At 40.5% G+C, this 25,303-nt stretch overlaps 1 protein-coding gene across 4 annotated transcripts in view; it reads right to left on the reverse strand.

Moving 5' to 3' along the window:
* The window catches only part of NRG1 (neuregulin 1), a 199,543-nt gene that overhangs the window by 137,819 nt on the left and 36,421 nt on the right, over positions 1–25,303 (reverse strand). For 3 of the 4 annotated variants that reach the window (XM_084760652.1, XM_084760650.1, XM_084760651.1), the window contains exons 2-5: positions 21,769–21,946; positions 12,423–12,544; positions 5,018–5,068; positions 2,139–2,189 (exon numbers count right to left, since the gene is read on the reverse strand). In XM_084760652.1, the coding sequence (XP_084616778.1) occupies positions 2,139–2,189; positions 5,018–5,068; positions 12,423–12,544; positions 21,769–21,946 (402 nt within the window). The remainder of the gene's footprint in view (positions 1–2,138; positions 2,190–5,017; positions 5,069–12,422; positions 12,545–21,768; positions 21,947–25,303) is intronic. The other variant, XM_084760653.1, reaches the window with a different exon arrangement.

The following is a 25,303-nucleotide window of genomic DNA, read 5'->3' on the forward strand; positions in this document are numbered from 1 at the left end:
TACTGCTTTGAAGTGAGTCTGATGCCCTACTAAGAACAGAGAATGATAAAGGAAAGAGACTTCCAGAAATACAGCCTTTCTTGCTCCTAAACTATTACCAAACCCTGGGAAGTAATTCTGCTGGGAGTTAGAGAAACAGAGGCAGATTCCAAACTTGTTTCTCTTTCCATAGCACTGTAATGGACAGAAATGTAAGCTGGGGGTTCACTTCAGTTCCCTCGAATCCTAGAAAACCAAAATTAAAGTAATTCTTCTATTCTAGAAGTGCTTGCACGTGTTTAAGATCATCATCTACCGCCATCCCTGCCCCCACCCAGCCCCACAAAGGACAGCATGAAGGACTCCAGCCCCAAGGGTTTCAACGGCACCATTCAATGGAATCATATAGGGAGAAATCACTTTCAGGAAAAAAATATGCCAAAGAGAAAAATCTAGTATTGTCTTTTGTGTACCGATTTGAAAAGAAAAGCCCATATGACACCTTTGTATTAGTTTTATAAAATCCACACATTTGTCCTAGCGTTTCCATGAGGAGAACTAAATAACCAATACTACAAGCATGCCAGCAGGAATTATCACTTGCATGTGCAGCACGGGGCCTGAGGAAGCCTGGTAGCTCCCCTGGAATTTCGTTTCCTGTCTGATAGTCCTAGATTGCTGCTACCAAGCCTGTTAAATGCTGCTTTGTGAACCACTAACCCAGGCAACGATAGATAGATTTTATTATTATTATTATTATTATTATTATTATTATTATTATTATTATTATATTATTCATTCTGTTTGATTCGGGTGCAGTGGGTGAAACCTAGGGATCCACCCACACCAAGCACTCACCCTATAGTGGAACCACATTCCTAGCATGTTCTCACACCACATAGTTACAGGCTTTGTTCCATTAACCTAGAGGGGAGGCTTTACTACCAAATGCCATCTATGAGAACAGATTGACAGAATGAGGTAAGTTACAAGAAGTGCCAACTGCCTTTGGGTTTCCGTCCACTGCTGCTAACTAAGTAAGAAATGGCCTCGTTGACACATTCTGTAGATTGGGAGAGGAACGCGGACAGGCATTTACTGAAGAGCTCATTTTTAAAAGGCTTTAAATTAAGACCTAAACTGAGAGAAGAAAGATGAGCTCTAAGTTCTATTGTCGAGATCTAATATGCACCCCTGTTTTATATCAGAATCTAATTCAATGCTTTCAATTAATATGTATCAGGAGCTAGTTTTACTAATTGCCGCTGCTAATTCTTTAAGCTCTTTGATGCAGCACACAGCACCAACCCATCCAGTAGAGGAAGAAGAAGTGCACAGGCACGCAGCATATTTCACAGTAAACAGGCCATCCTCATCTGGGATCTTACCTAGGGACCAGCCTCCAAACGTTTTCATAATTACTTACGAGTTATCAAATTTGAATTAAGGGCATCTATATATAGTCTCCGCACTCTAACACAGCAGACTGTAATATGAAATTGAGGAACTGAAGACTAGCAATCCCAAATGGCTGGGTGTGATGCCTTTGGCAGTTGCTGAAGGTGTCTAGACAAACTGGAAACATACACACACACACACACACACACACACACACACACATACCAAAACCTATCCCGAACTAGGCCTCAGTTCCTATGCGTTACTATAGTTTGTTTGATTTGGTTTTGATTTTCTTGTTTTATTTTGGTTTTTGGTTTTTGAGTTTTGATTTGGTTTTGGTTTGGTTTAGTTTTTAGTTTTTCTAGACAGGGTTTCTCTGTGTAGTCTTGTCTGTCCTGGACTTGCTTTGTAGACCAGGCTGGCCTCGAACTCACAGAGGTCTGCTTGCCTCTGCTTCCCTGAGTACTGGGTTTGCAGGTGTGCACCACCACACCCGCTTATGCATTACTTTTTTGACATTCAGGGTACCAGATTATCCTGAAACTAACACACACGTGGTGTTGTGTTATACTCTTTAAGTTATATTTGGCAGGGAGGAGGTGGGCATATCTGCTTAATCTGAAACACAGTAGGAGGCCATTTCTACTCCAAACAGAAATCTCATCTTAATCCCAGCTCAGCACACCACACCTCCATAAAGACCAAGGGCACCTGGAAACATGCTTACTGGGAGCGCAAGCAGAGGTATGTGTACTTACATGAAGAAGTATTTGTGCCTTCTGTTGATACTGATATTCTAATGGGAGACTCTATAAAACATAAAAATGGAGTGAAGTTTTACTGAGTCATGCCACTTAAAAAGTAGAACGTTGCCAGGCTCTGGAATTGCCTGGAAAAGCTGTGCTAAAAAGCAGTGCAAAGAGCCAGACAGAAGCATCCCTAAAAACAAATGAAGATGCACGCACTATGCAAGGATAGGTAGAGACACCTCTGCTCCGTAAACCAAAAGGCTTCTCAAAGAGATAGGAAAGGAGGGAGCCCACCTGTAAAGACATCCCAGAGCCCACCTGTGAAACAAGCCTTGGAGAAATAGTGTCCTTAGGAAGCCCACACTTCAGGTGAAATAGACCATTCCTTCTCTTAAGTATAGGCAGGAAGTTGAAGCGAAAGCCACAGCACCAGAATGGTCAACGTTCACGCAGTCAATTAACAAGAGTGAAAACCTTTCCAGGCAGACTGGGTCAGCATAAACATCCTGACCAACACAATGCCAAACAGACTCCATGCAAGCCCCACTGCAGCAGTCTCACGAGGAGCCAACAGAACATGCTGAACAAGCAGAACAGGTTAGAGGTGTACAAGATTTGCTTAAGTAGCAAGGATGGAGGACGAAGAAAAAAAAAACAGCATTTTAGTAGTAAGAGGGCATAAGGAATGTAGGGAGAAAAACAAATGAGACCTGACAATACTCAGCCCTAGGAAATCAGGAAAAAACAAAACAGCTTAGTGTTTAAAAGAGTTGAAAAGCAACAGCTAAAACATCATATTCAGGTCACATTTCGGAAATATTGAAGACCATCTAACTTCCTTAGAGAAGCACCATAGAGTGATAAAAGCCTGTTTCCTAACCATGTCTACTGGACTTGATAATGAAGTCCTCACATTGCACACATATCTGAATGACAGGTAAAGGAATTTACTTAATCCTTCCTTTTCCCCACCATTTGCGGTTTTCCTTTTTCTTCCTGCCGCACACCACCTCTTCCTCTCACATTCTGAACAGTGGTTTTGAAAAACTATGAGAGTGAATACTAAAGGGTATGAAGACAAGGCTGTGTAGGGTTCTCTTTTAAAAAGATATGGCCACGGTGAGAAGTGCCAGCTAGGCTGGACCATGGGGGTGGGGGAGCAGTACAAGAGCTCTGAGCTCCAGGGACCCACCCCTCTCCTTCTGGAGACACACAACCTAACGTCCCTAGTGCTTTAATTTACCTTGACTATAAAATGAGGGGAAATAATGACTTGTGTTATGATTTCATAAAACTAAAGAGTCACAAACCTCATAAACTGACAGAAGCCAGATAAAAGCATGTTATCACTATAACTAAGAGAGGGGGGGAAATGCATAAAAGAAGGAGGGGTATATCAGGGACTTGGAGGGGAAACTTATTTAATTATATTCTAATATTAAAAGAAATTGAGTTTTCAGTCTCAACTGTCAACAAATGTACTGCCAAGTAAAGAATATTTTGTTTAATTTTCCAAGGTTCTATTAACCATAAAAGTAAAGTTAAGTGAACGCCTCACCCCTCATTAAGGCTCATTGAACACTGCAACAGAGGAGGTGGAAAGATCATAACAGCCAGAGGCTCAGAGTGTGTGGTAGGACTGTCTATCCCAATAATGTTAGGAACTACACCCATGGAGTTTCACCACCGTGAGTGCCTGAACATGAGCGGAACAAGGACAACAATAGGACACAAGGACACTACACAAGGACAGTGAAAAAGTGGAGGAGGAAAGCACACAAGACCTCAACCCTACACAAAAAACTACAAGCAACTAAGGAACACTGAGAGTGGAAAATTCATCTCCCCCAGGGAGAAGTATGCCAAGTGGTTATCCAATACCAAATGGTCAGCATCCAAAACATACACACCAGTAGTATTATTATACAGACTGAATAGATTATACTTATGAAAATCTATATGTATACATATGCATATGTATGGAAGGTATGGAAGAATGATTAATGAAAAAAGAGGCCATTCATTTGAAAGAGGTATATGAGAAGGGTATATGAGAAGGTTTGAAGGGGGGGGGAGAGGAAAATTATGTAATTATTTGTAATATCAAAAAATAAAAGATTAAAAATAAATAGCTGGGCATGGTGGTACACGGCTGAAAGCCTCATTCTAGGGAGGCAGAGAAAGGAGGATCCCAAGTAGGATGCTAGGATGAGCTACGTAGCAACTTTCTGTCTCAAAAGCAATTAAAGACACAACAGACTAACTCACGCCATAGCTAGTAGACAAGCCGGTGAATTGTGGTTACACGCAGATTTGTAGAGCTGGGTGATAATTATCTCATGTCTTCCCAGACTGTAACTACCACCAGTAAATATTACAAGCAAAATGAAAAGAAATAGAACATATCAGTAACAAAAAGTCAAGCTATAGGCGGGGTGTTGATGATGATGTTGATGATGTTTCAAAATTAGTACAGCAGAACTCATCAGTAGCACCCCAAAGTTCAGACATCAGATGCTGGGTCCACTGTCTAGGCACGTGTTCTCATTCCAGTGGGTTCCCCCAGCACTCAAGAGAAGCACCCCCAAAGACAGAAATATCTGATCTTGCACTCCAGGTTTCGCTTATCCTTATTTAACATCACCAAGTAGCATGTTGATATGACCTCCTTCTCTCCTATTTGTGTCTTGAGCCACCATTCAGGCATACAGCAAAGAGCCATCCTGCCTGAACCTCAGACCGGGAGAAGGAAGCTGAAACAAGGACAGGAGCAGAAAACAGGAGCAGCTGCAGTTTGGATGCCGAGGGAGTGCTGGTTAGTGGGAAGGGCAGCCAGCAGTTAAGCCTCTCATACTGGTTAGTAAAACTTGCCAGGCTCTTTTCCTTACCTGAAGACACATAGGTCCTTTCAGTTGAGGCTGGCATGCCAGTGATGAGCTCTGCAAAAGACAAAAGGCGATAGGCGATTACGGGGTATAACAGGAGGCTAGGACCTGAGGCCATTGCCCGCCTTCCAACTGCCGGTGAGTGTGAGGGAGGAGCAGTGCACGCAGCCAGTCCAAATAAATAGTTCTTCTTTTGTGGGGGAAGAGCATGAGAAGAATTGTGCTACGTAATTATGAGGAACCGTTTGCTCCCCCTGGGGTGAATGAGGAAGAAAGCACTGGAGAGACAGTGGGTTTCTTGGAAAGGAAAAAGAAATGGGGAATTAAGCTTATCAGAGGTCATACCAAACCAAGGCAGAACTTCTAATGCTGGAGGAGTTTTGAAAATTACTGTTTTGTTTAAAAAAAAACAAAAACAAAAAACTGAAGGCAGCACAGCGTTTTCTGTCGGATTGGCAAACAAGATCAAGATCTAGCATGTAATTCTTCAAATTGCCAGAGTTAATCAGGACAGGAACATTATCGCCTGATACGTGTTGGCTGCTGTGGACAGGGCCTAAGTGAGCACACAACTCCCCAAAGGAATGAAGGACAAGTTTGCATAGTAATGAACACCGTTAGACAGAGAATTGTGGGACTCATTCAAGAAGCTAAATTTGCTTTCTTAATGCCTTGTGGATGTAATAAAGGGGGATTACACTCTCTGGAAAGTTCAGTGTTTAGTCCTAAGACTAGCTTCAGTTTGCTAACAGATTCTAGTCTCTATTTTGGAAGGCAGTGTCCTGACACTGGGATGACATAAAGGTATCATGGTAGAATCATTCAACCTTGACTGTGTATAAGTTATCAAACTCTGTATGGTCTTACCTTCCTGAAACGGAATAAAGATAAGATGCCAGCAACCATACAAAAATTACTACAACTGCCTGAAAATGCTGAGGAGGTCACATACACTACCACTTTGTGTTGAAATTAATCCATAAACATGGATTGATTGATTAATTAGTTAATTAATTAATTAATGGTTAATTGTAGAGTGAGGTGTGCTTATTACTAACCCAGTTGTCTTTAAACACAGACACCACCATGATGGGACCAGTTTAGCAGGAAGAAGAATCGACTGAAGTGGTAATACTCCCTCAACTTCTGAAATTTCTCTAGGAACAAAACAGTCTGAGAAACTAGAGGGAAAGAAAAAGTTATGAGACTTGGGAAAGATGATCAAGTACCGTGGGTTCAAGTATCAAAGACCACAAATGTGCCTTTGGTAAGCCCAGATGTTAATCCCCTAATGTCAAGTGTGAATGATTAATCTTCCTTCGTCATGGGCTCTTCTAAGGACGATCATTCGCAGAGCAGGACTGTCTTAAACACCTAAGTTTCCTACACCTACCTACAGACACTGGACAAAGTAAAGGAGACCTGAGTATGAGGGTGCATGACTTCTTTGAAACTTTCTCCTGCAGGGGGCAGTAGAAAAGAGGTTCTCAGCTGAACCAGCTGGTGACACCTGTGTCCGAAGCAGCAACAAGTAACTTTATTGATTTCAGCTGTGGGAAATAAAATAAAATTGCTCTTCTTTGGAAACATATAACCGGAGAGAAACTTATTTTTTTTTTAAAGCCAAGATTCACAACAGTTGTTCTTCCGCCTGTGAGGAGCGCCATGCTGTCGAACCATGCACCTCCTTATTCTGCCCTTTAGAATGCATCAATGACCTGGCCGCCACATTGACACCTTGTGCTTACAATGCCAGACAAGGGTTGGGCAAAGGCCCAAGCCCACTCTAATATCAGAAGTTTCTTCACATTTATTTTTAACAAACCAAGTGATTGTCTACGGTGACCTTCAAAGAAGATTAAAAGAGGGTTGGGGGGGGGGGGTGGTGAGAGAGCCATTCTCAAAGACCTCAGAGCAGAGGGCAAGTTAACCATAACTTCCTGCTGTGGTTGAAGGCTGCATTAGACAAATGTCCTAGTAGCAAACGGTTACAATAGGTATACTGGGCCCCAGAGGCTACTGAAAATAGCCCCTTTCCTAAATTACATATTTATCCTGGAGATCTTTAAAGTGTCTTTAATGACTGTGGTTGCAGAAAAAAAAAAAACTTCCTGAATATTAAGGAAATGCAAGCTCAGAGCTTAACAAGTAAAACAGTAGATACTTTAAAAAGGTTTTTGCTATTAAGAAAAATTAATCTTATTGACTGAAATGACACAGAAAGCTTTTTCCCTCATGTGCAGGAGTCAAAGATAATAAATAAACAAACAAACCTATTTGGTCTTGGTGTGATTGGAATTTTATATTCTACATACAGATTTTGAAAAAGCTTAAGTCCTACAGTCTTCTTGATTAGCAGTTAAGCAATGTATTTTAGTACAGTAAGTTGTCATATTACATTTCCAAATGGCTACTCGGTGGTGTAACTAGTGAGGCTTTAGAACCATCAGGAATTGAGTTGACCAGCTCGTGATCAGTAGACACAGAAACATTTACAACACTGATGTATTTGTCATGTTTGAATAACTAGTTCAAAATGGTGAATCCAGTCTCATGCTGCAATGACAGATAAATGTCTTCTGGAAGATAATTTTTCTAATAAATATGAATGAAAAGCTTGTTTGAGACTTTTTCATGGGCATAGTGAGAACACAAATAGTCAGGAAAATAAACACACACACACACACACACACACACACACGTACGCACACGTGCACACACACAATGTGATGTCTGTGCACATTTAACATGCATTATATGATTCTTTACTTTGCTCAAACTTTTAAATCTCCATTATATATACAAAAATCATGATTAAAAATGACTTTTAAGGTTGCCACTTACTAACAATGGTGAACATGGACCTAGGAAAACCTTTGGGTGTCTGAATCTTTGTGGTCCTTAATGTATAAGCAGCTGAGAGGTTTTCAAATTAATAAATACTGTAGGGATGCTATGCATGATTTGTCATAGTCTAATCACATTATTAATGTATAGTAGCTTTTATAAGCACCCTACAAAATACAATACTACACATGAAGAATGACTAACAAATGTTAAAACCTGTCTGACTCCAGACATAGTAGCGCCGGCCTCTAGTCAGTAGTCAGAGGCAAGGAATTCCCCATTGAATTCCAGGCCAGTCTGGTCTATTTAGTAAGTCCCAGGCCAGCCAGGGCTGCATAGTGAGACCCTGTCTCAAAATAAATAAATACATAAATAAAAACAAATAAAAACCTATTGGACACTCTTCTCAGCCTGACTCCATGAGCCGGTCACTATATCATACTTCCTGCAACACTGTTTGGGAGAAAGGAGAGGGGTTCACCGAGCCCATGACCCACACGAGCCAATTTTTTAAAACACTAATTGATAATCTGTTTAAACTTTATTTTTAAATTTTTTTTCTTCCTCTCAAATGGAAGAGCAATGGCTATGAACTCAATTGTTTCAATGAGAGCTTGAATTTTATATCATTTTTTTTTCTCCTGACATAGGGAGAAAACTTAAGATAGGCTTGAGTTGTTGTATATTTTCCCATATTAACCTTTGAAAAGATAGCATTACTTAATTAATGTGCAAACCAATTAGGTCTGGAGTGCTATCTTTGTCCCTTTATTCTAATATCCAAGAATATTCCTAGAGCTTGTTAGCTAATAATTAATTGTGAAGCTAAGATTTCTTAGAGGAAGAGCAAGCCAAATAGCTAGATAAAAATGAGCCCAGAGCATATGAGCTGAGAGAAAATGTGTGTGGCCTTTTCCCCTGACAATATGCATTTTATAATTCACCTCAGGAAAATTACAACCTGACATGATGTTTCTATGAAAAGTCAACATTAGACACCAGCAGGTTGCATGGATTTAGATATATTTGCACATGCAAGTTCTTTTTTCCAATTCCCCAAAGAAGCGGAAAGTCATCAGAAAGAGGCAAAAGGTAAACAAATTCTTTAAATGTAGCATCATCAGTGAGTGACAATGCACGTGCTCTTTCCTAAGTCCTTGAGTACTTTGGCAATAATGGTTACTAGTTCACTGCCACAAATAAAAGAAGAACTTCTTAAATGTGTATTATTTTATTTATCTCTAGGTGATAATCTAGAGAAATGTACATAACCACATGTGAGCGGGGTTTCTCCCCCACTGGCTGAGCAGTAGACAAGACATCTGGCCAGGGGAAAATTGTTTGTAAATTCTCTGGGTCTTATGGCACGGTGTTGCACAGTTCCTGCTAGCCGTATCCTTGCTAGTACAAATTTTGTTAGGAGACCAAGGACTCAGCCTCAGAAAAGGAGTTAAATCTCAAAGAGTATCTTAAAGAGAGCCCTGGAGAAGAATACAGTAAAATGGGAGTATAAGCCAGTTAGTTAGGGATTACAAAGAAGCAGAGATGAAAACATGAAAAGTGAGCAATATAGGAAATAGTGAGGTCTTTTTTTTCCTACTTCAAAACCATCTGAAGCAGTTTAAAAATAGAAGAAATATGAAACAGTCACATGACTCCGTTGCTTAAGCTCTTTGAGATGCCTGGGTACCAGTCATCTCCCTGAGGCCACGATCCTCCCCCATAGACCCCCCCCTCTCTCTTTGACACCATTCCTCCCCCCCCATCCCCCCACCCCCTGGTTCTTGGCAAGCGAATCTGCCTTAACTATCTGTGCCTGCACCCACACTGCAATGCAGAGTGGACTACTGTGTACCAGGGAGTAAAAGCAGGCTTAGGTCACATCTAGTATTTTTCTGATCCTAAAATAGTTTACTTCCCATCCTAAGACTCTCCTTCCTTTTCCTTTCTGGAAAGAATTTTTTTTTTCATACAATATATTCTAATCATATGTTTTGTCTTCCATAAACTCCTCCTAGTTATCCCATGCCCTTTGGGATGGCTGAATGAGGATGACTTACTCCTAACACCCCAGGGGCCACCTTGCAGCACTGCTGCTGGGATTCTGCACTCTCCCATTTCTGATGCCTTAAGTGATTAAGAGCCCAGGACAGAGCTGGGGAAGTAACTGGTTGTCTACGGCTTGTCTAGCATGTAACGGGATCGGGATTTTCGTTCTGTTTTGTTTTTGTTTTTGTTTTAAAATAAATCTCCAAAGCCACTGTATTCACTGAGTCTAGTAGCACAGGCCAATAATCTCAACACTCCAGAGGTAGAGGCAAATGGATCACAAATAAACTCTACCCTCTATTGTATAAGAAGTGCAAGGCTAACATAGGCTACAGACACTGTCAGAAAAACAAACAAGCAAAACAAAAGCCCTCTCTCTCTCTCTCTCTCTCTCTCTCTCTCTCTCTCTCACACACACACACACACACACACACACACACACAAAAACTCTATAAAATATTTCATGTATGTCTTTTCTGGTAAGGTTAAAAAAAAGACTCAATATCATAAATGCCTCTAACTTTTATTTCTTAAAAGGGAAATTAATCAACACTATATATTCAAATTTGACCACTAGACTGGGACTTGAAAATTAATTGGACGTCTCTTTTATGTGAGAAACACAAAAATAAGTAATATCAAACTTTTGTTTACATGTTAGTTTCTGTTTTTGAGACAGGGTTTCTCTTTGTAGCCTTGGCTGTTCTGGACTCACTTAGTAGACCAGGCTGGCCTTGAACTCACAGCAATCCACCTGCCTCTGCCTCCCAGGATGCTGCAATTAAAGACGTGCAACATCGAGCCTGGATTTGTCAAACTTTCACTACCTCCAAATTAACAGTAATATAAGTGGATCCTATAGATTTTTGCAGGACTAATACAGTGGTAGATTTTCACTGTTCAATCCTATAAACCAGAAGCCATGGAATAATCAATATTCATACTATAATCAATAATCAATAATTATACTATAAACAGTGATAACACTAGTGCTAGTTTTATTTTTCTGGGAGCATATAATATGTATAGTCACAAAAATCCAATCTGAGTTTCAGAATCATAGTGCGTAACCATTTATCATACAGATATATTAAAACACAATGAAGAGAAGAACTTTCAAAACATGGCATTGAGCTCATGATGTTCTCAAAAAAGACAAATTATTGTTTTCAAAAATCATGAGCTAAACCACAATAAATAATAAGCTACTGAAATTTATCAATTCTTAAATTTTAAACTTTGTACAGCAATTCTATAAAAGTCCACGTGGAACAGAGAAATATAGCAAAATGCGCTGATTAACTTGTACTGATTATAAAGCAAAGTGACATTGTACTTGCTCATATACATTTTAAATGGCACCTGCATTTTAATAAGCACCTACACATGGCTTCTAAAGCCAGTCATTAAAACAAATTTTCATCAATTTTCCTTTACTCCCAACAGAGAGAAATATCTAAAATGAAAAGTAATAGGCTTTGATTATACTGTTCTGGAATGTTCTTTGGAAGTCCAGACAAGAATAGGTACTAGCTTGGATTTTCCAGACTCTGCTTCATAGTTTTTATTCTACCCCCTTTTCCATGCCATACTGTGTCATGTGAGAGTCAACAGATAGAAGCCAACTCCGTCTCCTAAGGGATTAGCCCTGCCATCCTTCTCTTCCCACGATGAGCTGGCATTTTTACCTTACTACTCCAATGGTCTCATCCCTCCCAAGAAGCAGAGAAACCAGAACTGGGCTTATGAAAACGCATCATCATTCCAAGCCACAATACACAAAGGGAGGAGCGTCTTGGAACAGCACCTGGAAGTTCCAAGGTTTGAAGATGCATTGCTGGGCTATCACCAGCGCCTAGACGTGACCCTCAGAGGCCCAGCCACCGAGCTACAGAGGACACAAGCCAGCAGCCCCTGCCTTCCCCTCCCCTAAGAGAGCTGAGGGGTGGTGCTAATTGGTAGGTAGGACTTCCCACCTCCGGAGCCATTCATTTGTTTAGCAAATGCTACCTGGAACAGCTCTGGGCAAGCTCAGTAAGAAGCCTTTACAAACTAAGAAATTCATTTCCTCTGAGATGTTCCTAATTTCAAAATCAATAGCCCTAAAAACTCAATGTGTCTAATTTCTTTAGCTTGGTGTAATCACTTTACAGTGCATATTGGAGCATTAAATCGTGTCAGAACTTGCATAGAAATAAAATAGATTCATTCATTCATGTGTATGTATGTACATATAATATAAATACACTTATTGCACCTGTACATATACATAAATTTATGTTGCATATAATATACAATATCATATAATACACATTGCTATGTAATACACATGCATCATCTATATCAGTACATGGATTAAGACCTTGACAGAGGACACAAAAAATGCCTACATTGTTTGTCTTCCTTTCCCACGTTTTTCACTTGTTCATAATAAGACTTAACTCACTAATTTATCACACATCTTAGTCCCTCCTTTCAGACACAGAGAAGCGGAGGGCAACAGGCATCTTACCATTTGAGTCAACAATGGTGATGTTGGCGGAGGCACTGTCGTTTCCTAACTTGCTGATCACTTTGCACATGTATTCTCCAGAGTCGGCCAGCGATGCTTTGTTAATTCGAAGTTCTGACTTCCTGTGAAATTGAGACCAGAGCAGCGTAAGCGAGCCGCAGAAATATATCTTCCACATTGGTAAAAACAAAACAAAACAACAAAACAAAACAAAACCAAAAAACGCTTTTCTGGGTTGAGAATTCTCAAATTCTCGCTTCCTATCCTGAGCATACAACCATGAACTGTCACTTGTCATCGTGTCAGTTCAGCTGTGTGTTCCAGCCAGACCAAACGTGGCCTCTGATATCTTAGTTTTATCACACCGGTGGGTAAAGTTTGTACTCTCTCATCATGGTCTTCATTCCTCTGCTACTACCCCGACCATGTTATTTACGCCTTAGATTTCCTTAAAATTAGCTGGCAAATATCCTTCCTCCCTACATCTCAGTGTCACACTAAGAACATACATACAAGTAACATTTATGGGCTAAACAAGTTATGTTCAGGGATATATATATATGTGCATATACATACATATATGCATGCTGTAATAATTAATGAAAAAGTGGGCATTGAATTTGAAGGAGAGTGGGAAGGGGTAAGTGGTGTTTAGAGTTTGGAGGGAGGAAACGGTATAATTAAGTTATAATCCCAAAAGTTAAAAAAAAAAAAAAAACCTGCAAAGAGAAAAAAAATGTTAAAAATGTTTTCTTAAAAGCCTAGTAGAAAGAAACACTTAATGAGCTCTATGAAAGCTAAGAATGTCCCGTGCTTCTCAATAGAGTTAGCAATAAAAATAATGACAGTTTCTATGGAGTAGATTTATTATTTCCAGAAGAAAAGAAAGGTATCTTCCCAGAAGATTGTCATTGCTGGGCACAAAATGCCACACAAACAGTTCCTAACACCGGAACAAGTGTTCCTGCTACAGTAACACACTGTTATAACCCTCGGAATGGTGAATCAATAGTCACAATTTCTTTAATGTGGATACCGCTGTGATGTGCAGTTTTGTCTCTTTTATTGCTACACATGGCCTATAATCTAAGATGGCTATTGGCTACAAAAGCTCACAACTACCAGGATTAGCTCAATGTTTGCAAACGACGCTATGTGAAAGTTGGGGGACACTCCAGGTGTCACACTAGCCGAGGTTGGCCTAAAACTCATTGTAAAAAGGATAGCTTGAATTCATGGCAAACCTCCTGATCACTGTGGGGGTTTGAATTATGTCGCTCACGGACTCATGTGTTTGAACGTCTGGCGCATAGGGAGTGGCACTATTAAGAAGTGAGGCCTTGCTGGAGTAGGTGTGGCTCTGTTGGGGGAAGCGTGTCACTGTGGAGGTGGGCTTTGAGGTCTTATATGCTCAAGTCTGGCCAGTGTGACTCAGTCTCCTCCTGGATGCCTGTGGATCAAGATGTAGAACACTTGCATCCTCCAGAGTCATGTCTGCCTACATCTGACATGCTTCCTACATCATGATGGTAATGGACTAAACTTGTAAAACTGTAAGTCAGCCCTAATTAAATGTGTTCTTTTATAAGAGTTTCATGGTCGTGATGTCTCTTCACAGCAACAGAAACTGTAAGACACTCAGTCTCCCAAATGATGGGATTATAGGCATGAGACACTATTCTTGGCCTTACATAAACTGTCAAAGCATTATTCTATATTGTAGGTTGGCATCAGGGTGTCATGCTCTGTAGAGAGGACAATGGGGTGAAAAGAGGGCAGGACTTTATGGTCATTTTGCCACATGGTATTGATCATCAGGTAAAAACTAAGGTTCCAAATTTTATTCCTCCTCCCCTCCAGCCTAGAAGGTGGCATCATCCCAAATTCCACACATACACCTCATGGTCTTCTACCATTGTGCCTCTGATGGGTCATATTTTGCTCCCACATCAAGAGCCTTATGTTTCTACTTTAATGATCTTACTGGTCTTCAATGGCTATCTTCAGTGTCAAGCCCTTTGTTATAGAGGAATTTTAATCCAGCAACATGGTGGCTCTGGCAAGGGATCCCATCCAGAGACCTAGGTCTATGTGATCCAGGTGGACACACTCCAGGTGGACATCTGCAGACACACTCTGGATTGCAGTGTGATCTGGCTGAAGTACAGATACACCTTAGTACACACATTTAGTCCTAAACAATGAAGATAAGGTTAGTTTATAGAAGGAAACAGCCATGTTTGAAAGTGACATCTAATTGAGGGGCAGAAAAAGTGATGAATCAGAGAAAGATCTGCCAGGATGAATCAGAGACAGGACATGCCCAACTCTCATGAGACAGGAAAGGAAAGAGAAGCTACTTAAGAGCAGCACAAGGAGAGAGAGTTTTGTTTTGTTTTGTTTTGTTTTTTACCAAGAGATATTTTTTTAACTAGGACATCTTTACAAGACAGGTTGCAGAGAGAACAAGCTAGACAAAGGTGAAGATGGAATGAGCCACAGAACCAGGAGCCAGAAGATTAAAACATATTGCCAGAATTGGTTTGAGGCCAGAGCAATTTGGTCAGAATCCAAGAGAAGCCAGTTTGAATCAGTCAGCTTGGAGAGCAGTTCGGGCAAGAACAACTGAGTTGAACCAGCCAGGGAGAGTTCAGAAAGAGCTAGAAAGGCTTGGGAATGGTTCTCATCCCATTCCCTCATATGATAATATAAAAACAACATTTATACTTTAAGATTTTTCATGATCAGACCCTGCAAATGAAGGATAGATAGATACATACATATACATACATACATACATAGATTCTGGCCACCTCTACTACCGCTTATTGTGGCATTACAATTCTCTCACTACATCTCCTGTCCAGACCCAGCACATATACTTCAGAGCAAACAGTCTCTAATTTTAACTACTGGTATCCTCAAAATAGCACAGCACATTGTGTTGTCCCTGATATGTCCTCAGGCAATACTACAAACATGTATGAATGGATTAAAGACGTGTTCGGGTGCTCCTGTTTACGCCATCACAGGACCTAACATCCCTAATGCAGACGGCAATGTGAAAGGGGCAGTGACCGTTTTAGGTGGTGCAGACCCAGGGGAGCCTTGACCAGATCAACTCATTGGCTAGCAAGTTACATCTACTAACTCCCAAGAAAACTGTGCAATATCTGAGGTGGGGGTGGGGGATGTAACCATAACAAGTGGGTTCTACACTCAAAAACCTTGGAAACCATTAAAGCCTGCCCTTCAAGTTTCTAGGACCCTTTAATTACCTTGTTGTTATCTATGAGACACTGATTGTCCAGTAAATTCTCCCAACTTAACCAATGTTTTTTCTTGGTCGTACTTTTGGAAAATAATGGTCCACATAAGAGAACGTCAGAAAGATTTACTGTAACAGTTTTGTTTGTCTAAGTAATGGAACCAGCCACGACTGTTTAAGAAATAGCCATGCATTAGCCACTGAGGTGCTTTTAAAGATAAGTTTCCCTAAGGTAACTGGACCATATTCCCAACAAACATTGTGACAAGTAGATAGATATCCCATGCTAATAATTACTAACAGCCCCTAAAATTATCAAACTGCAACAATATTAGAATACCCCTCCTCAGGTTCCTTTGACACTGTGTCAGGCTTTAGGAGATTCAAATACACATTTCCTAATGGATTATCAGCTTCATATGTACTTTGTCCACCTATGATGAGTTTGCTTCATGGTAGATACTTTTGAAGAAAAGAAACATAAGCATAAATGCATTCCAATTTTTCAGACAAAAATACAGCAAAGTTATTTCCAAAAGTATTTTGATGTCTGATTTGTGAAATAACAGGCGGTAACAGCAAATTATTAAAAACATTAGAAAAGAATCTTGCTCTTCAATATCAGAAGAATAAATTCCTAGCATTGAAAAAAAAGGGGGGGACTTTTTATGTTAAGACCCAAAATTCTGAAATCAGACAATTAGAGTGATATTCCAAAACTGTACAGCAGCCAAGAAGCCTTGATCTTCCCAATTTATAAATCTAGGAAAAGCCCCACACTGGTCTATAAAGACCTCTTGCTTGACCCTGCACAATTTATTATTTTAACTATTGAACTAGATTGAACTATAAGAAACAAGGTAATTACATTTCCAGTTGGCATCATACTCTTTAAAGGATACTTCTAAAACTTAAATGCTCCTAATAGGCCTGGGCTGTGCTTCCTGGAAGACAAACCGAAGTAATACAATCAAATGCTCTGATGGACAGAAGGGGTTGGGGGGGGGAATCTCCTGTGTTAAATAAAGAATATTCCACTAAACAATGGCATAGAGGGCTCTTTATATGAGTGCTTCTTGGCAGTTTCATACAAGCCTCTGCAGTGTTCTTCCAAGCCAGGCGTTAGGTGTGGGGCCATGCTGTAGAGAACACCGCTGTGAGTGTAGGACAGAAGACCAATGGTCCAAGACTAAGACTTAAGTTAATCAAGACATGTGGAACAGATACAATCAGATTCAGAAACCAGTGTAGAAATGCACAGGGCACAAGAGCTGTATTAACTACGGTGCACAGAGAAAAGATGGATTTCAAGTAGGCCATCTCTAATACCAGCCTTTTAAAGAAGCTATTTCTTAAAAACCAAGAAAGAAATGAGAGGGGGAAAAAAAGTGCATCTACTCTTGGGTTAAATTACTCTTAAAGCAGAATACAAATCAAATGAGTTCAGAGTCCCAGTACAGTGTAAACTGGCTGGGTCACAGCTGGAACACTGAAGTATTTTGGGAGAGTGACAGCTAGTGAGAAATACCATTAACTAGAAGACTATAGGAGAAGGTGAGTACAACTGAAGACAGTCTAGAAATCCTAACAAGAGAAAGGATTCGGTTAAAGAAACAAGTCCCACAGACAAGCATCTATGAATGGAGCATGGGCAACCTTAAATAGATCACCTGACAACTGTTACCTGGAAGTGACTTGAGAGAGGTCACGTGTCTTATGAAAACAGCCTCATAGGAAAAAGAGGGAAAGCATAAGATGGTCTTATAAGGAAGAATCTTGGGGATCCAGAATCAGATAGGAAATCTATGAAAGAATTAGGTTTTTCTCAATGGTGGTACTCAAGACTGGAGAGCCATGTACCAAGCAAGCACAGTTTTACAAGGTCATGCAGCTTATGGGTGTGCTCATACATGGGTGTGCATGTCTATGAGTGTATGCATGTCTTCAATTTTGCTTCAGAGGCCGAGCTGCTTTGAGTGAGAAGGACACAGAAGAAGACAAGGAACATCTCAGACAATAAAACGGGACACCATACCAAACGTCCACATAAAGCATATGAAATGACAACTTAGATTATGGGGAAGTTGGGAGTCCTGACATAGCATTCCAATGGCCAGCCAAAGTGTTTCAGCAGCTAAGAAAGGGGCTATAAATAAGTCCCTAGAAAGAAGAAAGCTCTTTGTCTGAAGTGTGGCCACTGAAAACTACAGGGCACCCTTTAATTCACTCATTGATTCATCTTTCTGTGTGTGGAGGGGTACTTGTCCCACCACCCATGTGTGGAAGTCAGAGGAGAGAGCCTGTGGGAGTCGGTTCTCCCTGTCAACCTTCCTATGGGTTCTTGGGGTTGATCGCAGGCCACCAGGCTTGATGGCAAGCACCTTTGTCCTGCTGAGCCATGTCACTAGCCCCAAAGCAGCTATTTGTAAAAATCTCCAAAAGGCTTTTGAATAAGCAAAACCACTTCCAAACCGAATTAAAACACGAGCGGAAATGAAAGGCTGAAGCAAAATTAGGGTTATATAAACATGTGTGAAACAGACAAGAAGTAGAAATTTTGCCTTTCACAGGGATAATCCAGAGCAGATATTTCAGGAGGCCAATCTGACAGGCCCAAAGCCTTCAGCTAGTTTTCTCCGTCCAAATCATCCCCCAGGCACAGACAACAAGACCAGGGGGATAAACAGATACACAACACAGAGGGGTTCCCATTTCTTTTAATTGGTTCCACACGTGGCTTGCCCAATAAAACAAACAGAGGCTTAAATGTGAATTCAAGCACAGAGAGAGAGCATGCAGGAAAGTCATTTTTTAGGAGAGGGCAGGGTTCACGAAGGAGATGAGTTTACACAAGGACAGAAACTTCATGTTGGTGTGAAATCTCTTCATAATACCAAGGGATTAAAAGGAAATTTTGGCTGCCACGCACAATCTAGCTAATAAAAAAGGACAATGCCTAGACTAAAGAATGAAGGAGCCACCACTTGATTTAAACAGACTCCCAGGGAAATCCTATACCTCAAATTAAAATTCACTTCTACTTAGTCATTCACAGCCAAAGATTAAGTTTAAGTCATGTGACCAGCTAACCAATGCAAGATCTTCCTAGTCTTGGGGTCTAGGTAACAAAAAGTATTATGTATATTTGAACACAAAAAGTAACAATAGGTTTGACTGACAGCCTGAGTCTACGCCAACCTCTGTATTCAAACTTCAAATAATAAAATCACCAGTAGTTGTGAAATAACAGGAATGTTAAAGGTTGGACCTATTTAACTTCCAAGTTTAATTATTAACATTATGACCTATAGAAAGAAATGTACATAAATTCATTTTCAAGGGGGTGATTGTTCCTTAAGCAGTGTAATAATAGTAATGGTCATTCTGTTTGTTTATAGGATAAATAGAATAGAGCATCTTGCTGATGTTAAACTTAGACTTTGTTGGCTACCCCCCAAATCTGACAACACTCTTTTTAAAGAGCTTCAGAAATGTCAAACCTTTTGATTGTGAAAAATCAATGAACTGATCTTCTCCTTAAGCAGCCGCCTACTGTACACAAAGCATGTCTTATTTTTAGCCGGAATATATAAACATTTTCTGTGTGCCAAAAGTAATTTCCAATCACACGGCTTGAATAAATTTCCCCCCCATTTACTTACTTCTTTGCAGCAAGGCTGGAATTAAAGTGATGAGTTTCTGAACATTGGCCTTTCTCATGCGGTGGGAATCATATTAATATGTAGACAGTGCTCAGAGCTGTCTGGACCCAAGCAGCCAATATGGAAATGCCTTCCTGCATGCTAATGGTACTTTGTATGTTACCCAAGCCAGGCAACCCATTAAGCGTTTAAGTGCATATGTGTCATCCCCTTGGAAACACACTTGTGTTAGTCTTCTTGCATTGTTTGCTCTTTTTCCACATTATCCACCCAATTTTACTTGCTTCTTTCCACATATCAAATGGAGTATGTGCACTCTTCAAAAAGCTGCTGCTCCCTCTACAGCTCAAATTAACCTCCCCTCACCCCCCCCCTCCATCCACACCACAACATGTGTTTCCGCACATGGTCTGGAATTCCCATGTGCACTGCCTACGCACAGAGATGAAGCCTTCTACCTCTCTATCTGGCTACACCACTGGCATAAAGCCCCTCACAAACTGCTAAGTATTACTGCTATCAGCAGGCCAGCTCATAGCCATGAATGAAATGTTACCTGACATGTTCACATAGATTAATCTGTCCAAGGTCTACAGGTAGTTTTCCATCTTAACCTCCATTAAGGATCATGCTTATCTTTTCAACTCTTCCACTGTTTCTCCTCCTTCCTCCATGATCCCCACTTTCAAAGACAGTATGGCATAAGGAAAAAAAGAAATCTTAAAGGCATGATCATGCTATGAAGCATGTGGTGATCTTGCTGCCTCTGTCTTCCAAATCTGGGGTTGCAGGTGGTCACCAGCCTTAACTCTCAGTTTTCCAGTCTACAACATTAAACGCCATCACATGCCAACCACTCAACTGCTTTTACTATATGTTAGAATGCTGCTGCTGTTGTTGTTTTCTTTTCTGTTTTTTTTTTTTTTTTTTTTTAAGGAGGGGATGGGGTTAGACAGGGTTTCCCCTGTGTAGCCTTGGCTGTTCTGGAACTCATGCTACAGATCAGGCAGGCCTCAAATTCATAGTGATCTACCTGCCTCTGCCTCTTTAGTACTGGGATTAAAGGCATGCACCACCACACAGCTCAGCGTTGCTGTTTCTAAGTAACATTATGTAAAACAAACCAACAAGCAAACAAAACAAAGGAATACAAGTGGGCTTGGCTCCTGATATTACTATGTGCTGTATCTCTGAAATATCACCTGTTGTACCATGTGATGCCCACTCCCTTTTCTCACTCTTTATCATATTTACAAATCAACATGTCTTGCTGACATGATCAATAGCAAGACTAAATGGTGTAATTAATAAAGCCATGAGAACCAGGAAAAAAGGCTCTAATTATTATCATCGGAGTAATTAAGCAGTTTGATAACATTCAATTTACATTCTCATTAGAACCAGATCTCTCTCTGTTGTTCGTAAGTGTGAAGCAATTTTTTGGTAGCCAGCTTATGGAATCCAGAGGAAGAAGGGGGTTACTGCTGCTGTTGCTTTTGCTAGAGCCTGTGTCTTCAAGGGTCTTCTCAAAGGTGAGTGAATAAACCCTCTCAGAAGTGAGAACCATGTTCAAGGTGTTGTGTTGATTAATGAGTTGCTTAGAAGAAAAAAACAAAAACAAAAAACAAAACAAAACAAACAAACAAACAAAAACGGGTCATGTTACTCTCTTCACTGGTTTCCTCAAAATGTATTTTAATCCTTATGGAAGGGAACCTTAAAGAACTAAGTAGATTGAAGTGAAGACCGCTAGGACACTACAAGCTGCATCAGCTTAGAGTAGACCTCTGACAGTGTGCCACCAAGTCGTCATGAGTGTCACATGGACTGTTTCAAAGGAGGCAGAAAACATAAGGTTTTGTTCCCAAAGATTACTACATTGTCTAAATCTGCTCTAATATTGATAAACTTTAATAGAATTTTTGACTAAAAGAATTTATTATATGACATAATTATACATGTTAACCCTTTGTTTGAAAAAGAGTCCAAACTCACAGTTTTACATCCCATAAACCTAGGTAATTGTTGAGCTTTATGATGAAGCTGGCATTGTGATTGCATTAGACATCAACACAAAAACATCACTTGTTTTAAGAAGATTGATTGACTCTTATTGTGTCCCATGAGTATTACTGTAGATACCACTAATTCCTTCTTCCCTCCCAGCCCCAGCCCACTTCCTACAGCTTTCTCTTCAGGCCCCATTTCTTCATCCAAAAGCTGTAAAAATCATAAACTGCTGGGTCCTTTCCTATTTGATATGACAATTTCTGGCCACTATACAATCAAAAATCCTTCCAGTCATCATTTATCATGTTTTTACCATAAATTCACTATTAGAGTCTTTATAATTTCCTGTCCTACAATATCCTATTGTTATTGGCATGGATCCTATTACTAAACGCATTTTACTTACCCTGGCTTTTTCTGTATCTTGATGTTTTGTGGTTTATTTTTTCGGTTCAGCTCATTCCCATTCTTGAACCATTTGAATCTGAGTGAAGAATATTCAGAACTCGTTTCACACCGAAGTACTAACTTGGAGCCGGCAGCTGACTCCTGGCTTTTCATCTCTTTCAATCTGGGAGGCAATGCTGAAAAGTGAAAGGGAGAAGAAAAAAGGAAAGTCATGATTACCAGGGCCTTTCCAAAGGAAACATTAATGTTGAGTGGGATTGAGCGCGTCCCACTACCAAACGTTGTACTAACCAAGGCAAAAATAAAGAAATAAATTTAAATGAAGATGAACCGAAATGGATCTCAACAACTTGAAGGAAAAAAATAAAATGCCCAAATTAAACTCAGCACAAAAAGAGAAGGAGAGGGAACCTAGACGATTAAGCCATTCCTAAAAAATCCATTTCAGTAGCTGTTTCTTTGATTCAATAAAACCAAGGCAAAGAGAGGGATGCGGCCAGCTTAGTCTTTAGAGCAGCGCCTTTATCCCCCACATCACGCATCAGTATAACTCAGTGGGAAGGCACTGGGAGCACCTCATTCCTTTTCCAGTTAGAGGCTGATTTCCGAGTAAATACTAAGTTAAGCCTATGCTTTTCTCATGGTTCTGGCATCTCTGGAAACCAGCACCAGGCTCATCTCTGGAAGAATCACAGGTGTCCCTCCAAAGCAAAGACATGTCCCTCTTCTCTGCAAGAGGCAAGTCCTTCTGCAACACCACTCGGCTTGGGCCTGCAGTCGCTATCCCAGAGAGAGTGATTGACCACTCCAAAGTCCCTACAACCACACCCTGGGCAGTGCACACACATAACATTTCCAGATTTTCACAAGGGAAGCTGTGAATAGCTAAACTATACTTTCATTTGTAGGATACTTTGCATTCTTCTGCAATGTATACATATCATTTTGATTTCTACAAAACTTCCTGTGTGCTAGAGTGTATATACATAGAAATCGTATAGTGGGTGAGTAGGTAAGAAAGCAGCATAAATACGAAAACAGATGATCAGGAAGCTGAGTGATAGCTTGCCATAGAAGTCTACAGGATATATCTGATTTTTTTTTATAGTGAGATATTTTGAATTAAAGAATAAGAAGACGGCTTCTTATCTACACACACAAATTTACGTAGTGATCAACCACACAGAACCCGAGGCCTCAACAGCTCCTAGTTTCTGCTGAGTCTTGCAAAGGCCAGCGACAAAGTCTACTTTTCTGCTCAGTACAGGAATTAACAGGAAATCCCAGAAAACAAACTCAAGTAAATGAGATTCTGCCTCACTGACCCAGCGCATAATTGCTCCCTGGGTAAGGACCCGGAGTCCAGGGACACAATCAAGGTCGCCTTACACATGAACAGGAAGCGGGTACCTTGCCTACTCAGGCGATTTGCTTTTTTACAATGTTGCCCTTGTGAGGTAAACCCCAAAACGGTCAGAAGCGAGCACAGGAATTAAAGCTCAAAGCTTTGAGTGCTGCAATTTCTTAGCAGTACCCCTGGAGGTACGTACCCCCTCATTCATTTGGGGGGCTGATAGAGCAGCAGAAACCTACTGTGGCACACACAGGAGAAGGGAAGAAACTCATCCAGCTGCTTCCACCATTCAGGACTTGTCCTGGTTTTATTGTCCCCACTAACCATCATCGCCCACTTTTTCTTGGCAGTTTCAAAATGAGTCTTGCTTTCTGAACGAATTCCACAGAGCTTTTATTTGGGGGATATAGTTCTTGGTTCTGCTTTGGAAGTTTCAAAAACGGCAAACTCTCACATTTCCGACAAGCACCTGTGTTTATCTCCACTAGCTCCTTAAGATCACCTCTAGTCTTCTGACTCCGCTGAAAGGTTTAGAAGAAACAAACAGGAGAGAGAACCTAGTGGCATCAAAGAAACTGGCTTCTATATATTAGGAAAAATAAACTGTTGCATGTACGCACAAACTGAAAAAGAATGAGTGTGTGCTTTACCACTGGATTTTAAATTAAAGTTGAAACTCTACCAAAACTCTCAAGGTCTAGTGCTTCGCTTTAATAAACAAAATGTCCTGTGTAGTCAGATACAGTCAAACCTCAGAAAGTCTGTGTTCTGTCTTCTCGCACTGCAGGCATTTGTTCATCGAACCTGAACCTGAGTCTGAACACGCAAACTACTAGAATGTTGTCTCTCATTTGCATATGTATTTTCTCACAGAATGTGTGTAGTTTTCTCTCTCCCTTCACTTTATCCTTTTCTCTCACATCTCTTTCTTCACATCTTTACCTTCTCTCTTCATTTCTTTATTTCTTATTTCTTCACAGTCTTGCCATCCAACACACACACACACACACACACACACACACACACACACACACACACATCAACTCAGTAATGGCTGTTCTATAAAATTATTCTAAGCCTTAAAAAAAAAAGTCAGTGTCATAAATGATAAGAGAAGACTATGGAGCCAAACTAGATTAAAAGGATTCTAAACATGAATAGTCAAGGAAGGTATGGTAGGAAATCCAGCTATGGTAGGAAATCCACTTGTGGGTGAGGGTAGCTAACAAAGGGCGTTACTGAAACTGTTGGGGAAATCCAAGTAAAAAGAGTCTTGTTCATAGAAAGCACCTGCTGACATCTTAGGGAGGAAGTTTTCAAGTCAACCTGAGATGTTTTAATGAGTCAGAAATACATGCAAATATATACACTACACAAACATACACACACACACACACACACACACACACACACACACACACATACATACACAAAAAAAACATATGCAGAGAAAGGACAAAAAGAAACCTCAGTTTCTCTTTGCTTTTGTGCCTTCCTCATGTGTTCTTTCTGACATTAAATACAAGGCCGAGCTTTCAGCTTTCTTTGGCCCTGCAGTGCCAGAGACGAGCCCAGGCTATGTATGTACCAGGAAACCGTGCTACCACTGAACAACATCCCCAGCAGTTAAATACCAGAAGTATCTTTTCCTTTCCCTTTCCTTTTTGAGGAAGGTTCCTCCTATGCAGCCTAGGCTGACATGAGAATCACCATGCCTCTCCCATTAGGACTACAGGACATACTGACCTTACTTACTTACTCCTCACTTAATGACTTAGGGATGTTTGCAACCGTGAAGGGAGATTTTGCAAAAACCATCCCAGATGCTGTTTAATTCTGAGCCATGTTACACTGAAATTGTTACGTAGATCACCTTGGTTGTGGGGCTAATTCCATTACGTTCTTTGGTGAAAAGAAACACTGTCTTCTATACTATCCCTGTCCTTACCTCTAGGAGCACACATCCCTTCCTTTAAGAGAAGACACACAATGCACAGAGGCTTTCATATACAAGGCCTTAAATATGTCTGCTCCCCCAGCTGACCCAGATAAGTAAACATGTATCCGTGAGAACACGGCTTGCAACTACTTTTAGTTTTTCTCTGTATGTCAGGCCATTCCAAATCCCACAGAAGCTAAGTTCGTATCTCCTCTCTAATTTTGCATTCCTAGGGAATCT

Source organism: Acomys minous (genome assembly GCF_964271855.1).
Source record: "Acomys minous genome assembly, chromosome: 15".
NCBI lineage: Eukaryota > Metazoa > Chordata > Mammalia > Rodentia > Muridae > Acomys > Acomys minous.